This window comes from Asterias rubens, chromosome 6, assembly GCF_902459465.1.
Source record: "Asterias rubens chromosome 6, eAstRub1.3, whole genome shotgun sequence".
Taxonomy (NCBI): Eukaryota; Metazoa; Echinodermata; class Asteroidea; order Forcipulatida; family Asteriidae; genus Asterias; species Asterias rubens.
This window is the reverse complement of record NC_047067.1, coordinates 9,934,022-9,953,643: the sequence shown is the minus strand read 5'-3', so window position 1 is coordinate 9,953,643 and position 19,622 is coordinate 9,934,022. Positions and strand designations below refer to the sequence as shown.

Here is a 19,622-nt window from a genome sequence, read left to right as displayed (position 1 = left end):
GATAATGATGACAATCAATTGACCCATTTCACCTGACGTCATCATCAGAAAAATCTTGAATGCGCCATACTGGTGGGCAATTTCACTGTGCGTTTTCATATATAACTCTATGCCGTGCGTTATGCAGTGAAGTGTGCATTTTAGGCGACGCGGCGTTAATACACTTAAACCTAACTGCCCGCCAACATGGTGAGCGTGGTATCAGTCGCCGCGTGTGACCCGCATGCAAGGGGTCAATAGGAGTCCTTTGAGACGCTGGCGGCAGCAGACATGTCGGCCCTTTCTTGCGGCTCTGAGCAAGCAAGCGTTTGCTCCATTTTGCGCACGTAGGTCTGAGCACGTACAATACTGTGACAAAGGACTGTGTAAAAGTCTCCCAATGTAGTTAAATGTCTTTTCCAAGAACACAAGAGTGTCATGACCGGGATTAGAACCCATACGATCCAGCCATCAGAACTTGTGTCCGATGCACAAAAGTTACATTCCTTTATCAACTCCTCCAGATATTGAAAGAAGGATCTTGATTTCTGGCATTCTGAATCCCCTCATCTTCCTCAGCCAGTACGTCACCCATCTGAGATGCATAACTCTATAAAGGACAGTATAAGAAAGATGGTCAAAGCGTGATGCAAGTATTGTCTAATGCTTTATAAATAAACCTTGTCACCCATCTGAGATGCATAACCCTGAAATAAGCTTGATCCAAGTTAATTGTCTTATACATTAGGAATAAACTTGCATGATACATGTTAATATAATGAGTAGGGTAGATGGCCTTAGCTTTCGAACCAAACTGGACCTTCTTTAGAGGCATGAACAAGTACATGTACAAACAAATACGTATCCATTTACAGAAAAAAAAGAGGGGAAAGAAAAAAGCAGGAAAATTATAGCCATATACCATTTAACCAATGTTTATATTGCATGTATTTCAATTTTTGGGTAGATAGAATTAAAGCACCATAATAATATTATTAATAATATTAAAGTCTTATATAGCGCATGTATCTACCAAACAAGGTACTCAAGGCGCTGAGTACATGTATGTACAAACTTTCAGAAAGATAGGTTATTGAAGTGATGAATTCTGAGACCCAATTTTGTAGCACCTTATAAGGGTTTATAAGGTGCTACGGTGCATTTAGCAGCCACAGCCAGGAACACCGGGGCAAACCCTTTCTCTTTTCGATAAGCACACTAGGTTATGCGTTATGCAACACATGGGACCAAGGCTTTACGTCCTATCTGAAGGACGAAGCAATGGTTAAGTGTCTTGCTTAAGGACACAAGTGTCACGACTGGGGATTCAAACCCACACTCTGCTGATCAGAAATACCAAGAGTTTGGTGCTCTCATTTTGTAACCGCTCAGCCTCCACACTTATGCACATTTATAAGGTAAAAACCATAACAGAAACAGCAACGGGCAATTTAAATACAGAGGAAAGAAAAAAGAAACAGGTTGAGCCAGAAGGATTGCATATTAAAAGAAACCGTCCCAGTTCCTGTCTAGAGGCTCTCCTCTCCAGGGCCCAATTTCATGGCTCTGCTTACCGTAAGCACAGAATCGGCGCTTAAGGAAGCAGGGAATTCTGTGCTTACGGCAAGCGTATTTCACGGGTTAGCGGCGAATTTTGGCTTCTGCGCGTGCGTACTCCCCGTTACTAGGCATTCTAGGCTTACAAGGCTAGCGCAGAAATTCGGCGGTTGCACGTAAGCGGGGAATCGTGATCGTAAGCGCAGAATTCGGCGGTAAGCAGAGCCATGAAATTGGGCCCTGCTGGTCCAAAAGAGTACAACGATAATTTGAAACTAATGTACATTGCATGACATTTTGTTGGGAGATTTTGGATGATATTGCAGTTGACTCCAGTTATCCTTAAACAATTGCTGAACATGGTAGTGAAATTGGTTAAAATTTCAGCATGGTCAAAGTTTAGATTTGGGTCAAAATATAATGATGTGGGACGGACTACTGAAGAATTGTTTTCAGTGCAGAATGGTATATTAATAAGCACACGTTTTAGATTAGTTGAGAATTTTGACAGTGTGGGTTTCTGGTCCAAAATAAAATAATTCTCCCATATCGGCATGATAATAGTTTCTTATTTGGAGTCAAAATATTTTCAGTAATTTTATGGTTTGAAATGATGTGGGACGAGCTGTTGAAGACATTTCATCATTGCTGACTGGGTAAATAAGAAAAAAGTTGGAGATTCATTGAGAATTTGGAGAGTTTGGGTTTCGGGTCCAAAATCTAAATTATCCACCATGCCCGCATGGTCAAAATTTTACATTTTGGGTCAAAGAAAGTTTTGTGATTTAATGGTTAAAAATGATGTGGGCCGGACGAATGAAGACATTTTTATCAGTAAGGACTCGAAAAATAAGCAAAATTTGAGATTTATTTAAAAAAAAATTTAGTTTGGGATCTTGGTCCAAAATTTAGAATGTTGCCATTAGTGGCATGGTCAAATTTCAGATTTGTTTGCCAAAATAATGTCGGTGATTTTATGGTTTGAAATGATGTGGGACGGATTTGGATTTTTGGTCCAAAATGAAAAAAATCTCCCATGCCGGCATGGTCAAATTTTTCAGGTTTCAGGTCAAAAAACTTTGTGTGATTTATGGTTCCAAATGATAGAGAACAGACTACTGAAGACATTTCATCAGTGCCACTGAAGAAATTCAAATGGATTTCCTATCCAAGTTTTCAATTGCTCCCATCAAGACCACACTTTTTGTCTGACCCCAGTCTTTGATTGGTTTCAATACCTTGTTTTGATTGCTCTCTCCTCGTAGAGATTGAGACCTCATTGCATACGCTGATCCTGGCCTGGAAAAATGAGCTAAATCCTGGGGAATGCTTGGGTCATAGTCTTTCACCTAGAATGAGGAAAAAAATACTCAAAAATTTACAAAATATTTAATGAGTTTTTAGCTGCCAGCTTGCTTACAAATGTCGCACTCTGTCCAACAAATTGAATTTTGAATTTTATAAAAACTTTGCGATCAGAAGGACATAATTATTCTTCCTGCATGGACTTATTTGTTCCAGGTTTTTGAAGGTACCTCAAAACCATGACCACCCTTTTAAATGAAATGTTCACATGTTTGATCATATGCATTGTATATCGTGGCATGTCATGGCCGAGCACTTAAGAGCACCGGATTCAAGCTCTGGTGTTTAATCAGCAGGTTGTGGGTTCGAATCCCGGTCGAGACACTTGCTACATACAATTGGGGAGGTAGTGCTTTCTGCTCAACCGGCAAGGCTTCGAATTGATGATACCCAAGCCTACATCCGTATGGACTGTAAAACCCTGTTTCAGCCCTAGGAGTAGTTGGCAACGGCCTCTGAGAAAAAAAAAGAATTGTAGCCCACACCTTGAAGTGGCCTTCAGGCCTTGTGTTTCTGGTGACTTGCAAAATAAACAAAATATCTACATTTATGTAGTATTAAACAAATCAAACGGTTCCAAAGACAATGGGTATACATTGCCCTCAAGTATTAGGCCTGGAAGCATAATTTAGAATGGGAAGTAAACTTGTACATCGTCTAAAAGTTACAAGCTCACCTTTTGAACAATATCAAGTCTGATAAGATCTGCTTTGGGTGTCCGCCTACATCCTTCCGCTGCAAAGAATGGCCAGATGGTCTCTAATGCTGATGCAAAATCAACTGATGTCCTGAATCAAATCAAGGAAAACGTTTGCATCGTAAGTTGGGAGTGTGTCATTTTCCATAACCAAAAAGGGCATTATTATATAATGATTTACATTGGTATATTTTATTAATATTATCACATTGTGACCAAAAAGGTCAAATAAAAATATGCATCAAAAGTTACAAGATTAAAACAGCAAAATCTAAGTAAAATTAAACAATTAAACAACACTAATTATAAATTGGAAAAGAACCAGTAAAAATGTAAAAGAACAAGAAAAGGGGAATTATATACTCATTGAACATACATGTAGATATGTCTGTCTCAAATTTGTAAAAAGGAAAATGATAAAAGAAATCAAGGTTTCTGACTGGGGTTATTTGTAACTCTTCATCAAAATTAATCTAACCACTAGCTTATAGTAAAAGTTAGACATAAAATGTAAGAATGTGAGTGATCTGATGGACCAGTCCAAACATTTTAATATACAAATGGACATTTTTAAAGCTCCGGCATCTGCTGCGCTGCTCTGAAAAAGAAAAACCAAACAATAAATGAATGTAGCATCACATAAAAGTAGAAAATAAATTCAACCAAAAATGCTTCTGTATGCAATTGATTGTTCTGTTCAATCTTGATTAGGCCAAAAGTGAAGTTGAAAGTTTCACAGTTTCAGGCAGGGAGTTCCAAAGCTTTCTAGTTTGTAATTGTAAATTATGTTGCAGTTTAAAAACAAAATGTGTGCCGAACATTAAAAACACAAATTTATGTAGTTTTATTGACAGTACACTTTAGCATTGGTGAAGGGTTACCAAAAGCAGTATTCAACTCAAGTTCAAAGCAATGATTATTTTCACATATCATCATCAAAAAGTAGTCAATAATCAATGAAAGTGAAAAAGACAGACTTGTCAAGAAACAGACTACAAAACGAAACAAAACAGCTTTACAAAAGATGAATAAACAAAATAACACCTACAACAAGTACGACAAGTAACAATAATTCAACTCAATTCAACTCGTTTTTAATGGTAGAGGATTATTGCAGTGTGATGTGTACGTCCACAATTAGCAAAAGTAGCATGATGAGATATAGTGAGACCAGGGTGGAAGGGGGTCCAATAATAGTAAAATAGGTTTAAAGGGAAGGTACACCTTTGGTAATTGTCAAAGACCAGTGTTCTCACTTGGTGTATCCCATCAAAAGCATAAAATAACAAGCCATTGAAAATTTGGGCTCAATCGGCCATTGAAGTTGCGAAAACAAATAATGAAAGAAAAAACACCCTTGTTGGGCGAATTATGTGCTTTCAGATAAGAACAAAATACTTCTAGAAGTCTTTTATTATGTTAGTAAGAAATTACCTCTTTCTCAAAAACTACGTTACGTCAGAGGGAGTCGTTTCCCACAAAGTTTTATTCTATCAACAGCTCTCCGATTCTCGTTACCAAGTAAGTTTTTAAGTTAATATGTGTTTTGAGTAATTACCAAGGGTGTACCTTCCCTTTAAAGACTTTACTGAAACGGCTGGAGAAATAAAGCTTCAGTTTTTGTTTGAAAACAGCAAGTGATTTACTTTCCCAGAGTAATCGTTGACGTTTTCTTACAGACAGTTTACCTTCCTCTGCTGTCCTTCAATGAGAGTTCTGGTTTTCTTTCCATGAGTTTCATGATTACTCGACCATGACCTTGAAATGCAGCACAATGGCAGGCGGTCCATCTTGTTCCACTGTTGCTCAAGTTGACATCAGCTCTAAAAACAATTGGAAATTAGCATCTACATTTGTTATAGCATCTTGGTGGGTGCCCTTAAGCAGTGGCAAAGGCAGACATTTCAATGATGATGGGGGGGGCAAACAGGGAAAAATACATAATTTTGGGGTCTTTTTAATGTAACAAGACATTCATTTGTGCACGTTAGATCTCATTGGGCGCACAGGTTTTAAGGGGGGGACTCTATAAATTTCCTTTAAGACAGTTCCACATCAGAGAGGGGTTTAGCAACAAAGGGTAAAACTGGAGTAACTAGGGACAAAACTACTGTGTTAACAAACTCCCTCTGTACTCAGGCTCAAATGCCGTTTTTGTTGGTTATCTTGGTCGACTTTTATTTGCCATTTGGGCTCAAGAAGGGTACAGTGCATGGTCGACGAAAGACTCCATTGGATATGTTGAGGATAAAAGGGGTTTCGCCTTCCACCTTAAGGAATAGTCTATTAAGGAAGCCTTGTTACAACCTTGGAGGGAGACTAGTAGCAGTTCTACCTGACTACTTTAATTTACAGGAAAACATCACATGGAAGAAATCAAAACTTACATGGTACAAAATACAAGCATAGTTACACGTACTTAGTAGTACGAACCTAACTTTCCTATTAACTTTCTATACTACTACTAATAATAATGTGGATTTATAAATAATGCACACTTTAAGAAAACCGAAAACATTATAGTTAAAAATGAGGAATATAAAATAAAAGTAAAGGCAGTGTTTGTTATCTCTGCCCGTGCAACGGCAGAGATATTGTCCTTGTGGTGGATATTCTTCTTCTTCTTCTTATCTCTGCCCGTGCAACGGCAGAGATATTGTCCTTGTGGTGGATATTCTTCTTCTTCTTCTTCTTCTTCTCCTTCTTCTTCTTCTTCAGCTTGCATTTGCAAAACCGTGGCCACATATTGGGCTTGGGCTTAGGCTCCGTCAGTTATTTAGAAAACATGTGCTTTTCTAACGGGGCTTCAAACAGGCAGACGAAGCCCAAGCCGAAGCCCAAGTGACATCCCAAGCTAAAGCCGCGGTTTCGTAAAAAACGGAACCAAAAATTCCAACCTCGTACCTAAAGCTTGTAAGCCGATCAGAATTGCAACGTAAAAATATAACGAGGTTGTTTTATTTACGTGATGAGTGAATCCTCTACGCTGCGCTGCGAGACGATCACCACCGAAGCTTTTCCCCACGTTATTGCAATGGGGGATTTTCCGGTCGCAGTGTGACCTGCACCGTGAACGTTAAAAACACTGCCGTGGTCTGGAGCTTATTCACGGCATACGGGTTCGGTGAAAACCCGGAGAGCCAACGGATGTTAACCGTGCTAACCGTGTATGGTTGTTAGTTACATGAGCTTTAGTTTGAGTGAGGAAACTTCGCAATCGTCACCGTTAATCCATAAGTCAATAGTCATTCAATAACGGAGCATTTTTATAGAAAAATTGTTTTAAATTAGCTTATTAGCTTTTACAAATTATTCTTTTCACAGTGCATCTTAAGAAAAGGTTTTGAATGTTTTTGGAATTTATGTGAGATTCATTACCTTGCCAAATGTCTTTGCAATGAAATATGTTGTAAAACAACTGCATGATACTGTTGGTAACAGTACCAAACTTAAGTGTTTCTTAGTAAAAGTTGGACACTTGATATTAATAGTGTTATCACTTGTCCATGTAATAATAGGCAGCTGACTTTTACCTAATCAAAAAGGCACGGTGGCCCAAAAGGACATCGCATAACTGTAAACTTGTCGGCATACGTATGCCGTGAAAATATTTGGGAATATGTGCGCATGCTTACGTATGCGCTTGCGTATGGTGGGATTTCGTTAAGATATTCGCGAGTAACGTATGCGAATATGTTTGAGTTGTCGAAAATTTTATTATACTTTGTCGCATATGTTTAATTAAAATTTCTAATATATATCTGTGGATTTTTAGCATCCAGTCTGATCGCGACATCATACTTATTCGCGAATAATTTCTTGACACCGCATACGTATGCGCAAACATTTGCGAATAAATTTGTGACATCGCAAACGTATGCAATCAAAAAGGTACGGTGGCCCAAAAGCACATCGCATAACTGTAAACTTGTCGGCATACGTACATGTATGTCGTGAAAATATTTGGGAATATGTGCGCATGCTTACGTATGCGCTTGCGTATGGTCGGATTTCGTATTCGCGAGTAACGTATGCGAATATGTTTGAGTTGTCGAAAATTTTATTGATACTTTGTCGCATACGTTTAAATAAAATTTCTAATATATATCTGTGGATTTTTAGCATCCAGTCTGATCGCGACATCGTACTTATTCGCGAATAATTTCACGACACCGCATACGTATGCGCAAACATTTGCAAATAAATTTGTGACATCGCAATTGTATGCGCACCTGTTAGCGATATGTCCCTTCAGGGCCCCCATACAAAGGTGAAGTTGGAGCACCAATAAATTAAAATAGTGGGCGTTTGTGGTGCATGGAGGAAGGACTTTTTTTTCCTTCCTCCATGGTTGGTGTCAAAGAGAACTTATCGTGCAATATTCTAATAATTTAAATACACAGAATCAGGTGCAGTATTTTAAATGTGTCAGGTCGTTAAGATTAATATTAATGGAAACTTCTTAATGTGTAACAAGAATATGGAGCATCAACATACAATAGTGAACAACGCAACACATTTTGATAACTGCACCAAATGCGTATGGACCAAAAGCAAAGGGGCTACCAATATGAAAACACCAATAGCAATTCTGTGCATTTCTAGGTTTTAATTGTTTACACGCTGTCCTGCCGGGAGTGTAGGTTTATCATAGCGGAGACAGAGCAGCCCAAGCCAGGGGCGGCCCAAGCTCAAACCTGGGTTTCGTACACATTTTAATTTAGCACTCCAAACTAATGCTAAAAATAGAAGCAAGTTCCCGGATCTCAGACAAAGTGTCAAAAATTTCACTGATAATACGCGCGCGTACATGTTAGTTTTTTGTGCACTGCACGATTACCGGCGTGTGAGTGTGTACTGACGACCCGTGTGGTGGAAAGTTTGTCTGACATCCGGGTATTCTTACGTCATTAGTGCGGAGTGCTGTTGGAACAAATGCCACCCTCGTACCTAAAGCTTGGAAGCCGATGAAAAATTGCAACATTAAAAAAAAAACCAAAACACACGATCTGCCGTGTGATGGATGGGAACGAAGTTGTTTTAGTCACGCGGTCGCACTGAAAAAAAAACCGACAGTTGACGATAATAACTGACAACAACTGACAACCTGACGACAAGTTGTTTACTGTTGCAAGTCGCGTCACTGAAAACATCTTTTCCCCCCTCTATTTTTGGCCAATACCAGGCGGTTGGCATGGGCGGCCAAACGTATCAAAAAGCTTAAATTTGTTGAAATAATTGTTGTAGAGAAATGCTTTTTATATTTTTTATGAATTAAAAGGCACAATTTAACCCAGATTAGAGAAATTTAGGACAAGTAAGACTCTTTTTTTAAAAGCACAATCCTTATTAAGGCAATTGGGTTTTCAGTACCTCAGATCATGGAGGTAGAAATAGCTACCTCCATGCTCAGACGTAGATGACTTGTCTTCGGTTGTTGCCAGTTGTCGCCTGTTGTCGGCTTTTTTACGGCTGCTGCCGCCATGCCAATGATCGAGGAGCCCGACGCGTCGTGACATCGACCTTGCACACCACGTACGCCATTTTTGCTGCCGATCGAGAAGCGGATCGTTGTTGTAGTGTAGCAGGTGAGTAAAAAAATAAATCGGGGAATAAGCAAGTTGTTCTGACCATTGTTGTCTGGATTTGTTATAAATATTATATGTCCATTATATACTCCATAGGTAGAAAAAAGCTCACACTCATCTACTCCTACTCCTAGAACTATACAACTAAAGGAAAAGTTTCCGTATGGCGCCACCACTTTTTCATTCGAAATAAAATAATATAGTATCAAATTTACCTGATTGATATATCCCTTTTTGTAAAAATTAGTGAAAAAGTGGTGGCGCCATACGGAAAGTTATCCCAACTAAAACCTCAGATGATTGTGTACAAATTCCTGTACGATTTTTGCTGTCCCCGCATGATGTGTACACCTACCGTTCTTATTTGCCGTCAGGTCTCGCTGGAATTGGGCTCTTTGTGTTCCTTGGACTCCCAGTGAGTGTGTGGCAGTTCCCAAAATTTCAATCTACGAACTAATTTCAAAAGAAAAAGAAAATTCGTGCATTTTTAAAGCACCGTTGATATTTTCATTTCTGCAGTGTTGCACAAAATTTATCTTTTTTTGAAACTAAAATTTCAATCTACGAACTAATTTCAAAAGAAAAAGAAAATTCGTGCATTTTTAAAGCACCGTTGATATTTTCATTTCTGCAGTGTTGCACAAAATTTATCTTTTTTTGAAACTATTAGTTCATGGATTTAAATTTTGGGAACTTCCACACACTCACTGGGAGTCCAAGGAACACACAGAGCCCAATTTCAGCGAGATCCGACGGCAAATAAGAACGGTAGGTGTACGCATGTGGGGAAGCAAAAATCGTATAGGAATTTGTACACAATCATCTATGACTATGAGGTTAGTGTAACAACCTCATAGTCATAGTTCTAGGAGTAGGCCCTGGGCCACAGTCATGACAGTAAGGTACAGTCATTTGACCAGTTAAATCACTTAAATGAATTATCGCTAAGTCCATCGCCACTTATTGGACAATTAAAAAAAAAACGTTAGTTAGTTTACCTAAACATGTCATAAATTATAAAAGCCACCATGTATCCATTGAGTTTAATTGACAATTGTTTTATTTTATTTTGGAAGTAGCTATGAGAAAAATGTTGTCACCCGTGTTTGACCAGTTCTGGATCACTTGCTTGTATTCTGGATCAGTAGAGCGCCCTCTATTGCAAACCTACACTACCATTCATAAAACTGTCGAACATAAAAGCTATTTGCAGTCCTCCATCTTGAAAATACAAATAACATCACCAACAGCTGTTTGGTAAAATAGTTTTACATTCCTCAACATATGAAAATGTATGTGTTGTGTGTATTAAAAAACTATGATTTACCTAATTTGCATTGCTTAGCATTGAGTGATCCCGAACAGGTCAAAGGTGCCACGTCACCAAAAACATGATTTCGACATTTTTACCATCCCCAAGATTAAAAAAAAGCTGAGTATTTACAAGAACAATTTTTACACATTGTAGGCTTTTCAAATTACCGTCATCCACTCAGACGTTCAAATTTGACAGGTGAGAAGTTTCAACAGCGTTTTTGAACAACCATTTTCTTTTCGGAAATCACGATTTTATCTCTGACAAACTTTAAAAAACTGGCCATAATTTATCCATCAATGATGCTATGCACTTGAATTTTGGCTTGTTGCCTAATGTGATATTACTCTTATGATATATTAATCTACATTGGTCCTGTGAAAAGTAATTTAATGACACTGGAGATTGCAACGTTGTAGTGATCCGGAACTGGTCAATAATCCGGAACTGGTCAAACGACTGTACTGACAAGAACAATGATGTACAAAAGCATGATAAGGGGAGCGATACATGACTTTTAATCTGCTAGGCCTACTTTCTGTCCCGTGTTGCGATAATGTTACCCTCCATCCTCTCGATGGTCGAACATTGACACAACATTTTGATTACTGCACTGCACAAATGTGGATGTGGATAGGTCAAGGGCAAAGGGAATACCAACATGTAGTCTAACAGCAATAGCAATGAAGGTCTTTAGTTCTGTGCATTTCTGGGTCTTGATTTAGGTTAAAACATTAATTTCATAGTTTTTGTGCTGGTAAAAATGAGTGTACACGGATATTTGTTCACAATTTTTCCTGTTAAGTAAAGTGGTCTCCCACAACTTCTTTTCTTGGTACCTAACCATCAATATGATTCTATATTAATATTGATATTATTAAACAAAATCTTATTTCTCTCTCTCCCTTACCTTAACTTTCTGCTATTTACTTCTTTGTTTCTATTTCGCAACTCATTTCTAATCTTTGACTTGTCTACTTTCGTATTTTTCACTTTATTTTCCTTCTGTAATGTACAACTTGTACATTATCATTGAAATTGCTCTGAACCGCCATTGAAATCTCAATTGAATAACTCATTGAACTCTCAATTGAACAACTCATTGGACTCTCAATTGAATAACTCGTTGAACTCTCAATTGAATAACTCATTGAAATCTCAATTGAATAACTCGTTGAACTCTCAATTGAATAACTCATTGAACTCTCAATTGAATAACTCGTTGAACTCTCAATTGAATAACTCGTTGAACTCTCTATTGAATAACTCATTGAACTCTCAATTGAATAACTCATTGAACTCTCAATTGAATAACTCATTGGACTCTCAATTGAATTTCATTGAACTCTCAATTGAACAATAATTATTTAATTCAACTGGTATTTGACTATCCCCTGATCAAAAACATTGCCATTCTTTGAATGACATCCAAAATACTACCTAAACCTACCAACAAAATTTGTTATCTGTTCATTTAATTATCATGCCATTCAAACTGCTTACTGTACTCACAAACTAGCACCCAAAGAAAATAAGAAAAAAGACTTTAAGTAAATAAAACCTTTTATTTTGTAGCCTACAAAAAAGGGACACACAAATCACATCAAGCATCGAAAGACATGTCATCCATATTGATAGTGACAATAATTGTAAAACTTTACATCACAATACCTATCAAAAAATTGGTACAATTGAAATTGTAACTGCTCATGGAAGTACAGGTTAAGGAGTCGGAAGTACAGGTAGAAGAGAGAGAAAAAAAATCAACGTTATTGGGGAGTAGCATCGAAACTAGTGCTGCAATTTCTTCAAGCACGAGTACAACCATCTACACTAGCAGAAAATGTGTGGCAAGCACTTCAGATGACTGTTGTGAAGACATCGATTGTGAGGAATTGCCTGGCTGTTCGTTTCGGTTTGAAGATACAGCATGTTCAATTCAAAATGACAATCAAACCACCTCAGACAGTCTGTTAATGTCTGCTACGTCACAACAGAGTAGAAAGAGACAACCTACTGCTAATGAAAGCGAATTTCAACAAGCATGTTCCTCTCAGTCACAAGATGATGATATCAAAGCAAAACGCAGACATAAAAATCAGATGTACTACATGCTCAATAAACACAACATTCTGGAAAAAAGAAGAAGTACATATGCAGGAAACAAAACCTCGATATTGACCAAGAGGAAAGTCAAATATACAGAAAGGAAACAGACTGTACTAGATGCAAGAAAAAAACACTATGCACAAAACAGAGAGGCTGTATTGATTGCAAGAAGAGAGCACTATGCAAAAAACAGAAAGACTGTATTGGATGCAAGAAGAGAGCACTATGCAGAAAATACAGGGATAGTATTGGATGCAAAAAGAGAACACTATGTACAAAACAGAGACTCTGTATTGGATGCAAGAAGAGAGCACTATGCAGAAAATACAGCGACAGTATTGGATGCAAGAAGAGAGCACTATGCAGAAAATACAGCGACAGTATTGGATGCAAGAAAAGAGCACTATGCAGAAAATACAGCGACAGTATTGGATGCAAGAAGAGAGCACTATGCAGAAAATACAGCGACAGTATTGGATGCAAGAAGAGAGCACTATGCAGACAATACAGCGACAGTATTGGATGCAAGAAGAGAGCACTATGCAGACAATACAGCGACAGTATTGGATGCAAGAAGACAGCACTATGCAGAAAATAGAGAGACCATACTACAGCACCACCAGGCAAACTATCTGATTCCTGAAATAAGAGCTAACCAACTCCACCAAATGTCATGTTCTCGTAAATCAAATAGAAGAAACATACCAACAGTTGTCTTGAAATTCAAAAGTGAAATTTTACAAGAGAAGCCAATATTCACTTGCATCATATGCGACAAGTCACTTTTTAGAACACAGGTATTGCAGTTTCATAAAGAAAAGTACAGTAGAAACAGCCTGTTGACAACCATGCCATCAACTGTTGATTTTACAGCTTTGCCACATAGTAATACATGGATCTGCTTCACTTGCCATAATAACATCAGAAAGGACATCACACCACGATTGTCTAGAGCTAATAAATTTCTACTCTGTCCAGTGCCTCAGGAGCTATCTGAGCTTAACATACTAGAAAGACATTTGATAGCACCTGTAATACCATTTATGAAGTTGGTTCCCCTGTATAAGGGTTGTCAGAAGGGTATCCATGGCCAAGTAGTTTGTGTAAAAGCAGATGTTGATAAAACTGCCAAATCCTTGCCACGTCTTGCAAATGATGACAGCATAGTACGGGTCAAATTAAAGCGAAAGCTCAAGTACAAAAATCATGTCCTCTTCAAACAGGTTTCACCAAGTAAGATAAGACTTGCTCTCAATTTGCTCAAAGAATCAAACCCACTATTTGAGGACATTGCTATAAATTGTGATCAACTAGATGTCAATAACTCTGACCCAATCATGGCAGACTCACAAGACCAGCAGCACAGTTTCACGGAGTCACAAATGCTAGATGAGGAGGAACACAACCTACACATAATTCAAGAAAAAATCTTGCAAAACCAGTATGACCAACATGATGTCAATGACTCACAAATGGTAGACAATGAGGAGCAACATGAACAGACAGATCAAGAACAAGTCTCAGATCCCACTGAAGATAATGATATAACTAACACATCTGCACCTCTTATGTCATTCCTGCAACCAGTCGACTTTGGTCAATACATTGCAGACAACTGTGACAATACAGTACTTTCTCTTGCACCGGCAGAAGGTAGTAGACCTACTGCAGTTCTTGATATGGAAGCGCAGGCATTTCCTGTTTTATTTCCTGATGGAAAGAATACATTTGCAGAAGAAAGAGAACCTAAAGTGTCTCCAAGTAGATACTTTAATGCACGCCTTTTTTCACAAGATGCACGGTTTGCAAGTGATCCTCAATACATATTCTTTGCTCAGTATTGTACAGAACTTCAAATGATATCATCCCAAATATCAATTGCGATGAGACAAGGTCATACAAAGACGACCGATGGCAGGCCAATCACATCTGAAATTTTGACTGACAAAGCACTTGTTAATCAAATGATCCAGAGAGATGAAGGTTATCGTTATTTGAGAAGCATAAGAGGCACGCCAGCATACTGGGAAAAAACATTGAAGGACCTGTTCGCGATGATACGCCAAATAGGGATTCCCACATGGTTTGTAACCTTCAGTGCAGCAGATCGAAGATGGCTTGAAATTGACAATGCAATTCTTGAACAACAAGGTAAGGAGCCCCTCTCTCCTGAAGAACATGCAGATATGGACTGGGCAACTCATTGTAACATCATATATTCAAACCCAGTTACTGCAGCAAGAATGTTCGAGCATAGAGTGAAAAAGTTCATCAAACAAGTCATTCAATCAGATGCCCATCCAATTGGACACGTTGTTGATTATTTCTACCGTACTGAATTTCAACAAAGAGGTTGGCCCCACATCCATATGTTGGTGTGGGTAGATAACGCTCCTGACCCATGCACAGACTCAGATGACACTATTGAAGCCTTTATCGACAAGTACATATCCTGTGAACTCCCTTCCGAGGAAGATGATCCTGAACTTCACGAAATTGTACAATCTTGTCAAACGCACAGCAAAAGGCACACAAAATCTTGCCGAAAAACCGGCAAAACGTGTCGTTTTGGATTTCCAAAACCTCCTTCAGAGCAGACATTCATATGTAGATCTATAGATAGCTCTGATGATGCTGAAGATCAAGATGAATCTCAAGACGACTCAAATGATGGAAAAGAGAAAGCAAAGGAAGAAGCCAAAAGAGTTATCACTCAAATCTGGGAAGTTATACAGAATCCAGAAACACAAATTACAAACCTCACATCTACATCTGACATCTTAAATTCTGCAAATGTCACTCAAGAAGATATGCAAAAGTCTCTTCAACTACTCTCCTCACATTCAACTGTGTATCAAAAAAGAAAGCCAGTCGACATTTGGATCAACAATTATAATCAGGATTTACTACGTGCTTGGAATGGCAACATGGATATTCAACTAGTGCTTGATGCATACAGCTGTGTGAAGTACATCCTTTCATACATAAGCAAAACTGAACGTCAAATGGGTGATCTACTCAGACAAGCTCAGAAAGAAGCACAACAAGGTAACAGTGATGCAATTACAGAGCTGCGAAAAGTTGGAAACATATACTTACATCACAGAGAATTGAGTGTTATGGAATGTATATACAGGGTGTGTAGCATGCATTTGAGAGACTGCACAAGACAAGTTGTGTTTGTGCAAACAGATCCAGATGGTCAGAGAATATCGTTACCTCTCAACGTGCTACGAAATGAACAACCAGATAGAATCTGGATGTCTAATGCTCTGGATAAGTACTATGCAAGACCAAATGTGACCAAATTCAAGATGATGTGCCTGGCAACATTTATGTCTAAGTTTCGCTTCACATCATCGAATAATACCATGACATCAACAGAATCTGATGGAGATAGCAATGAACAGTCAGGCAATAGTACTCACTATCAGCTTGATAACAATCTTGGAATTGCCATAGAACGCAGATGCAAATCCTGCATAGTCCGCTACCCAAAACTGTACTTGAAGAAAGATCCGGAAAGTACTACATGAATATCCTTCGCATGTATCTGCCACACCGAGACATTAAACTTATACCAGCAAACATGCCAAGTTTTTCAATGTACTATCACAATGGCACTGTTAAAACAGATGAAGGAAACAAACCTGTGAGCCAAGTTGTCAGGGAGAACATGAAACTGTACGAACCAGTCAATAACCAAATAGATGCTGCATGGGAAGCTTTGCATCTGCAAACGACACATTGGAAGATGCTTGGGCTGCACTTGCACCACAAGCTGAACAACAACGGTTGGATGATCTATTAGAAAAACCTACAGCTCCCATTGACTCTGATGACGATTTCGAAGAAATTCCAGAGTTGCAACCACAGACATCAACCGCATCAAAAGAAACCACACATAGATCACCTGTTGAAACCATAAAAGTGGTGCTATCAGAAAGTCAAATTGCTTCAATGATCAATAGCCTTAATGACAAACAGCAGCAGCTCTTCAGATATGTCCATCAATGGTGTATCAAGAAAGTTAACAGTGAAAATCCACCTCCATTCAGAGTATTTCTAACTGGAGGAGCCGGTACAGGTAAATCTCTGTTAACAAAATGTATCAAATATCATGCTGAGAAACTGTTTGCACCTCTCTGTGACTTTCCAGATGACAAAACTGTGTTGGTTGTCGCACACACAGGTACTGCTGCTTTCAATATTGAAGGAGAAACTATTTGCTCTGCATTAAATATCGGCATTAAAGCACCCCAGAATTATAAGCCTCTTGGAGAAGAAACTCTCAATACCATGCGTAGTAAACTACAACATCTGCAACTGCTCATAATTGATGAAATATCAATGGTGAGCAAGAAACAGTTGCAATACATCCATGGAAGAATTCAACAGATCAAACGTGCCTCAAATCACACATTGTTTGGAAACATTTCTGTACTTGCAGTCGGAGACTTCTATCAGATTCCTCCAATTAATCCAAGTACTCCACTTTGTGTGCCAGATGGCAATCCTTTGACAGACCTCTGGACTGAGAATTTCCAAGTCTGTCAACTCACACAAGTTATGCGTCAACAAGATGATCTAACTTTTGCACGATTACTTAATCGATTGCGTGTGCACAAACGAGAAGATCCAATCGACCCAGCAGATGATCAGATGCTCAAGTCGCGTACACTTGAATCTGGAACTGATTTGAAGCCATCAGAGAAAGCACTTCGAATTTTTGCCTTCAATAAGGATGTGGATAGCCATAATCTTCGAATGCTAGAAACCTTATCAAGTCCGATAGTTACCATCTATGCGCTAGACACAAAGAATACTCCTACTCAAACCCAAGCCAAAAAAGTGGCTTACAAATCACATCAAACTGGAAAAACAGTGTTGCAGTCTGAATTACATATAGCAGTTGGAGCCAGAGTCATGCTGACAACAAATTTAGATGTACCCGATGGTCTTTGTAATGGAATTACAGGCACTATACAAGCCATACAACCAAATGACCCAAATAATCAACCTAGTGCTATCTTTGTGCAATTTGATAACGTGAAATGTGGTGCATTTGCAAGACAAAGGAGTCCACTACCTGACCAGTATGCTAATTGTGTTGCCATCAAACCACACCTTGAACACATTCAACTAGTGCTTAAATCTGGATGCATTAACAGAACACGCAAACAATATGCTTTAAAGTTGGCGTGGGCTGTTACAATGCACAAAATCCAAGGTCAGACAACAGATGAAGCAGTTGTGTCTTTGAAAGGAATCAAGTCATGCATGGGATATGTAGCTGTTAGTCGTGTTACTCATCTGAATGGTCTCTTTCTTTCCAACTACGATCCCAAGAGAATCTTCTGTAATAACGAAGTTGCAGAGCACTTGGCCAAAATGGTACCCTGTGACCTGTCTGTAGCAAATCCAATTTTGCAATTGAATCACAGAGAAAACTTCATAATTGTACACCACAATATCCAAAGTCTTACAAAACACTTTGATGACATCAAGACCGACTTTCAAATCTGCAAAGCTCATGTCATATGCCTGACTGAAACATGGCTCACTACCAATCATGACAAAAGGAACTATGAACTTCCAGGATATCAGCTAATTGCTATGTCTAAACCTCCTCAGAGTGCTCGAGGTAGAGGGACTGCAATGTATGTGCGCAATGGTGTGACATACACTACTTTATCCCAAGAAGTAGATGACTGCGACATCATGACAATAAGGATCAGTGGCTCACCATCTTTGCTAGTTATGACAGCTTACAAGCCAATCCAAACTAACATCAGAACATTTTCAAATGTTCTAGATAACTTGTGTACTCAAGTTGAGGCATTAGATGTCGATTATAAAGTCATCATTGGTGATTTCAATCATGATCTTCGAAAGAAACCTCCCATCCAAGCACTTAATCAATATCACCAATTGATTACATCATCAACCACAACAGCAGGAACACTTCTAGACCACATATATATCAAACCACTGCCAGAACAATATCAAGCATCAGTGTTAGCAACACATTTTAGTTTCCATGATCCAGTTGCCCTTGCCATCAAAGTTGATGAGGAAGCTGCCAAACAATGACTTCAACTTGCCGATAAAACAAACACTCTAGCCCCCTCCCCCAAGGTAATTATACAAAAACAAATTAACAAAAACTCTTCCACTACAAACCACCTCTTCCAATACTGCCTTATTAATGTTACCAATCTTCTTCAATTGTCTATTAGATCTTCAGACAGTCTTCAAAGTTGTATTTCTAGTCACATCACCTGGAAATTCAACACACTGGTAAGTTGGCTGATGTGCATATCTATGTAACTTAATTATCCAACAGATTTAAAACCTGCATATACAAATAGGGCTTTTCAGCAATTTACTTGTTGTCTACTTGCCTTTTAACTCTACATGTTCGCCAGAATATACATTTATGTATTTGTGTAGGAATGATTCTGGTACAATTTTAAGCCCTTAATGCTAAAGGAAATACAAAATACATGTTATTGCAGTAAAAAAACTTGGGAAAGAAATCTCCATAGTTGCTTCTTATTTTGTTTCTGAAGAATAATTTATTTCACTCTGAAAAGTATGAACTAATGCACTCATTCTCTGTGTGCCCTGTCATAAACTACCATAAATTGACATATACTAACTTTCACGAATATGCATTTTTTTCTTCTCTTAATTGTTTTGTTATTAATATCGTTCCTTTTACAGATTTACCATGGCTACCAGCCCACCAGCAGCCAAACGGTTCAAAGAGGAAGTAGCAGATGCCAGTGGATACCTTGTTCAATTATCACCAAAGAAACTGAGTGCTAGAAACAACCCATACATGAAGGGAACCCTTCAGACATCAGTGGAGGACTACCAAGACGTTGTAGTTTATGATATGTCCAAACAGTCAAATCTTGAGGTATGAAAATCTCAATATTATGATTAAAATTCAGAATCCTAAAAGATAGTCTTTAAACATGATGATGCAAAACAGTTACACATAGTA

The 19,622-nt window shown here is 38.4% G+C and overlaps 1 protein-coding gene across 1 annotated transcript; it reads right to left on the bottom strand.

The window, feature by feature from the left end:
- Positions 1 to 210: 210 nt before the first annotated feature.
- Positions 211 to 9,117, bottom strand: LOC117291343. Its single transcript, XM_033772987.1, has 5 exons — positions 8,972 to 9,117; positions 5,287 to 5,421; positions 3,578 to 3,689; positions 2,775 to 2,885; positions 211 to 589 (listed from the first exon to the last, which is right to left on the bottom strand). The coding sequence occupies exons 1-5, from the start codon at positions 9,115 to 9,117 to the stop codon at positions 491 to 493; spliced, it is 603 nt and encodes a 200-aa protein (XP_033628878.1). The 3' UTR covers positions 211 to 490.
- Between the last annotated feature and the right edge of the window lie 10,505 nt (positions 9,118 to 19,622).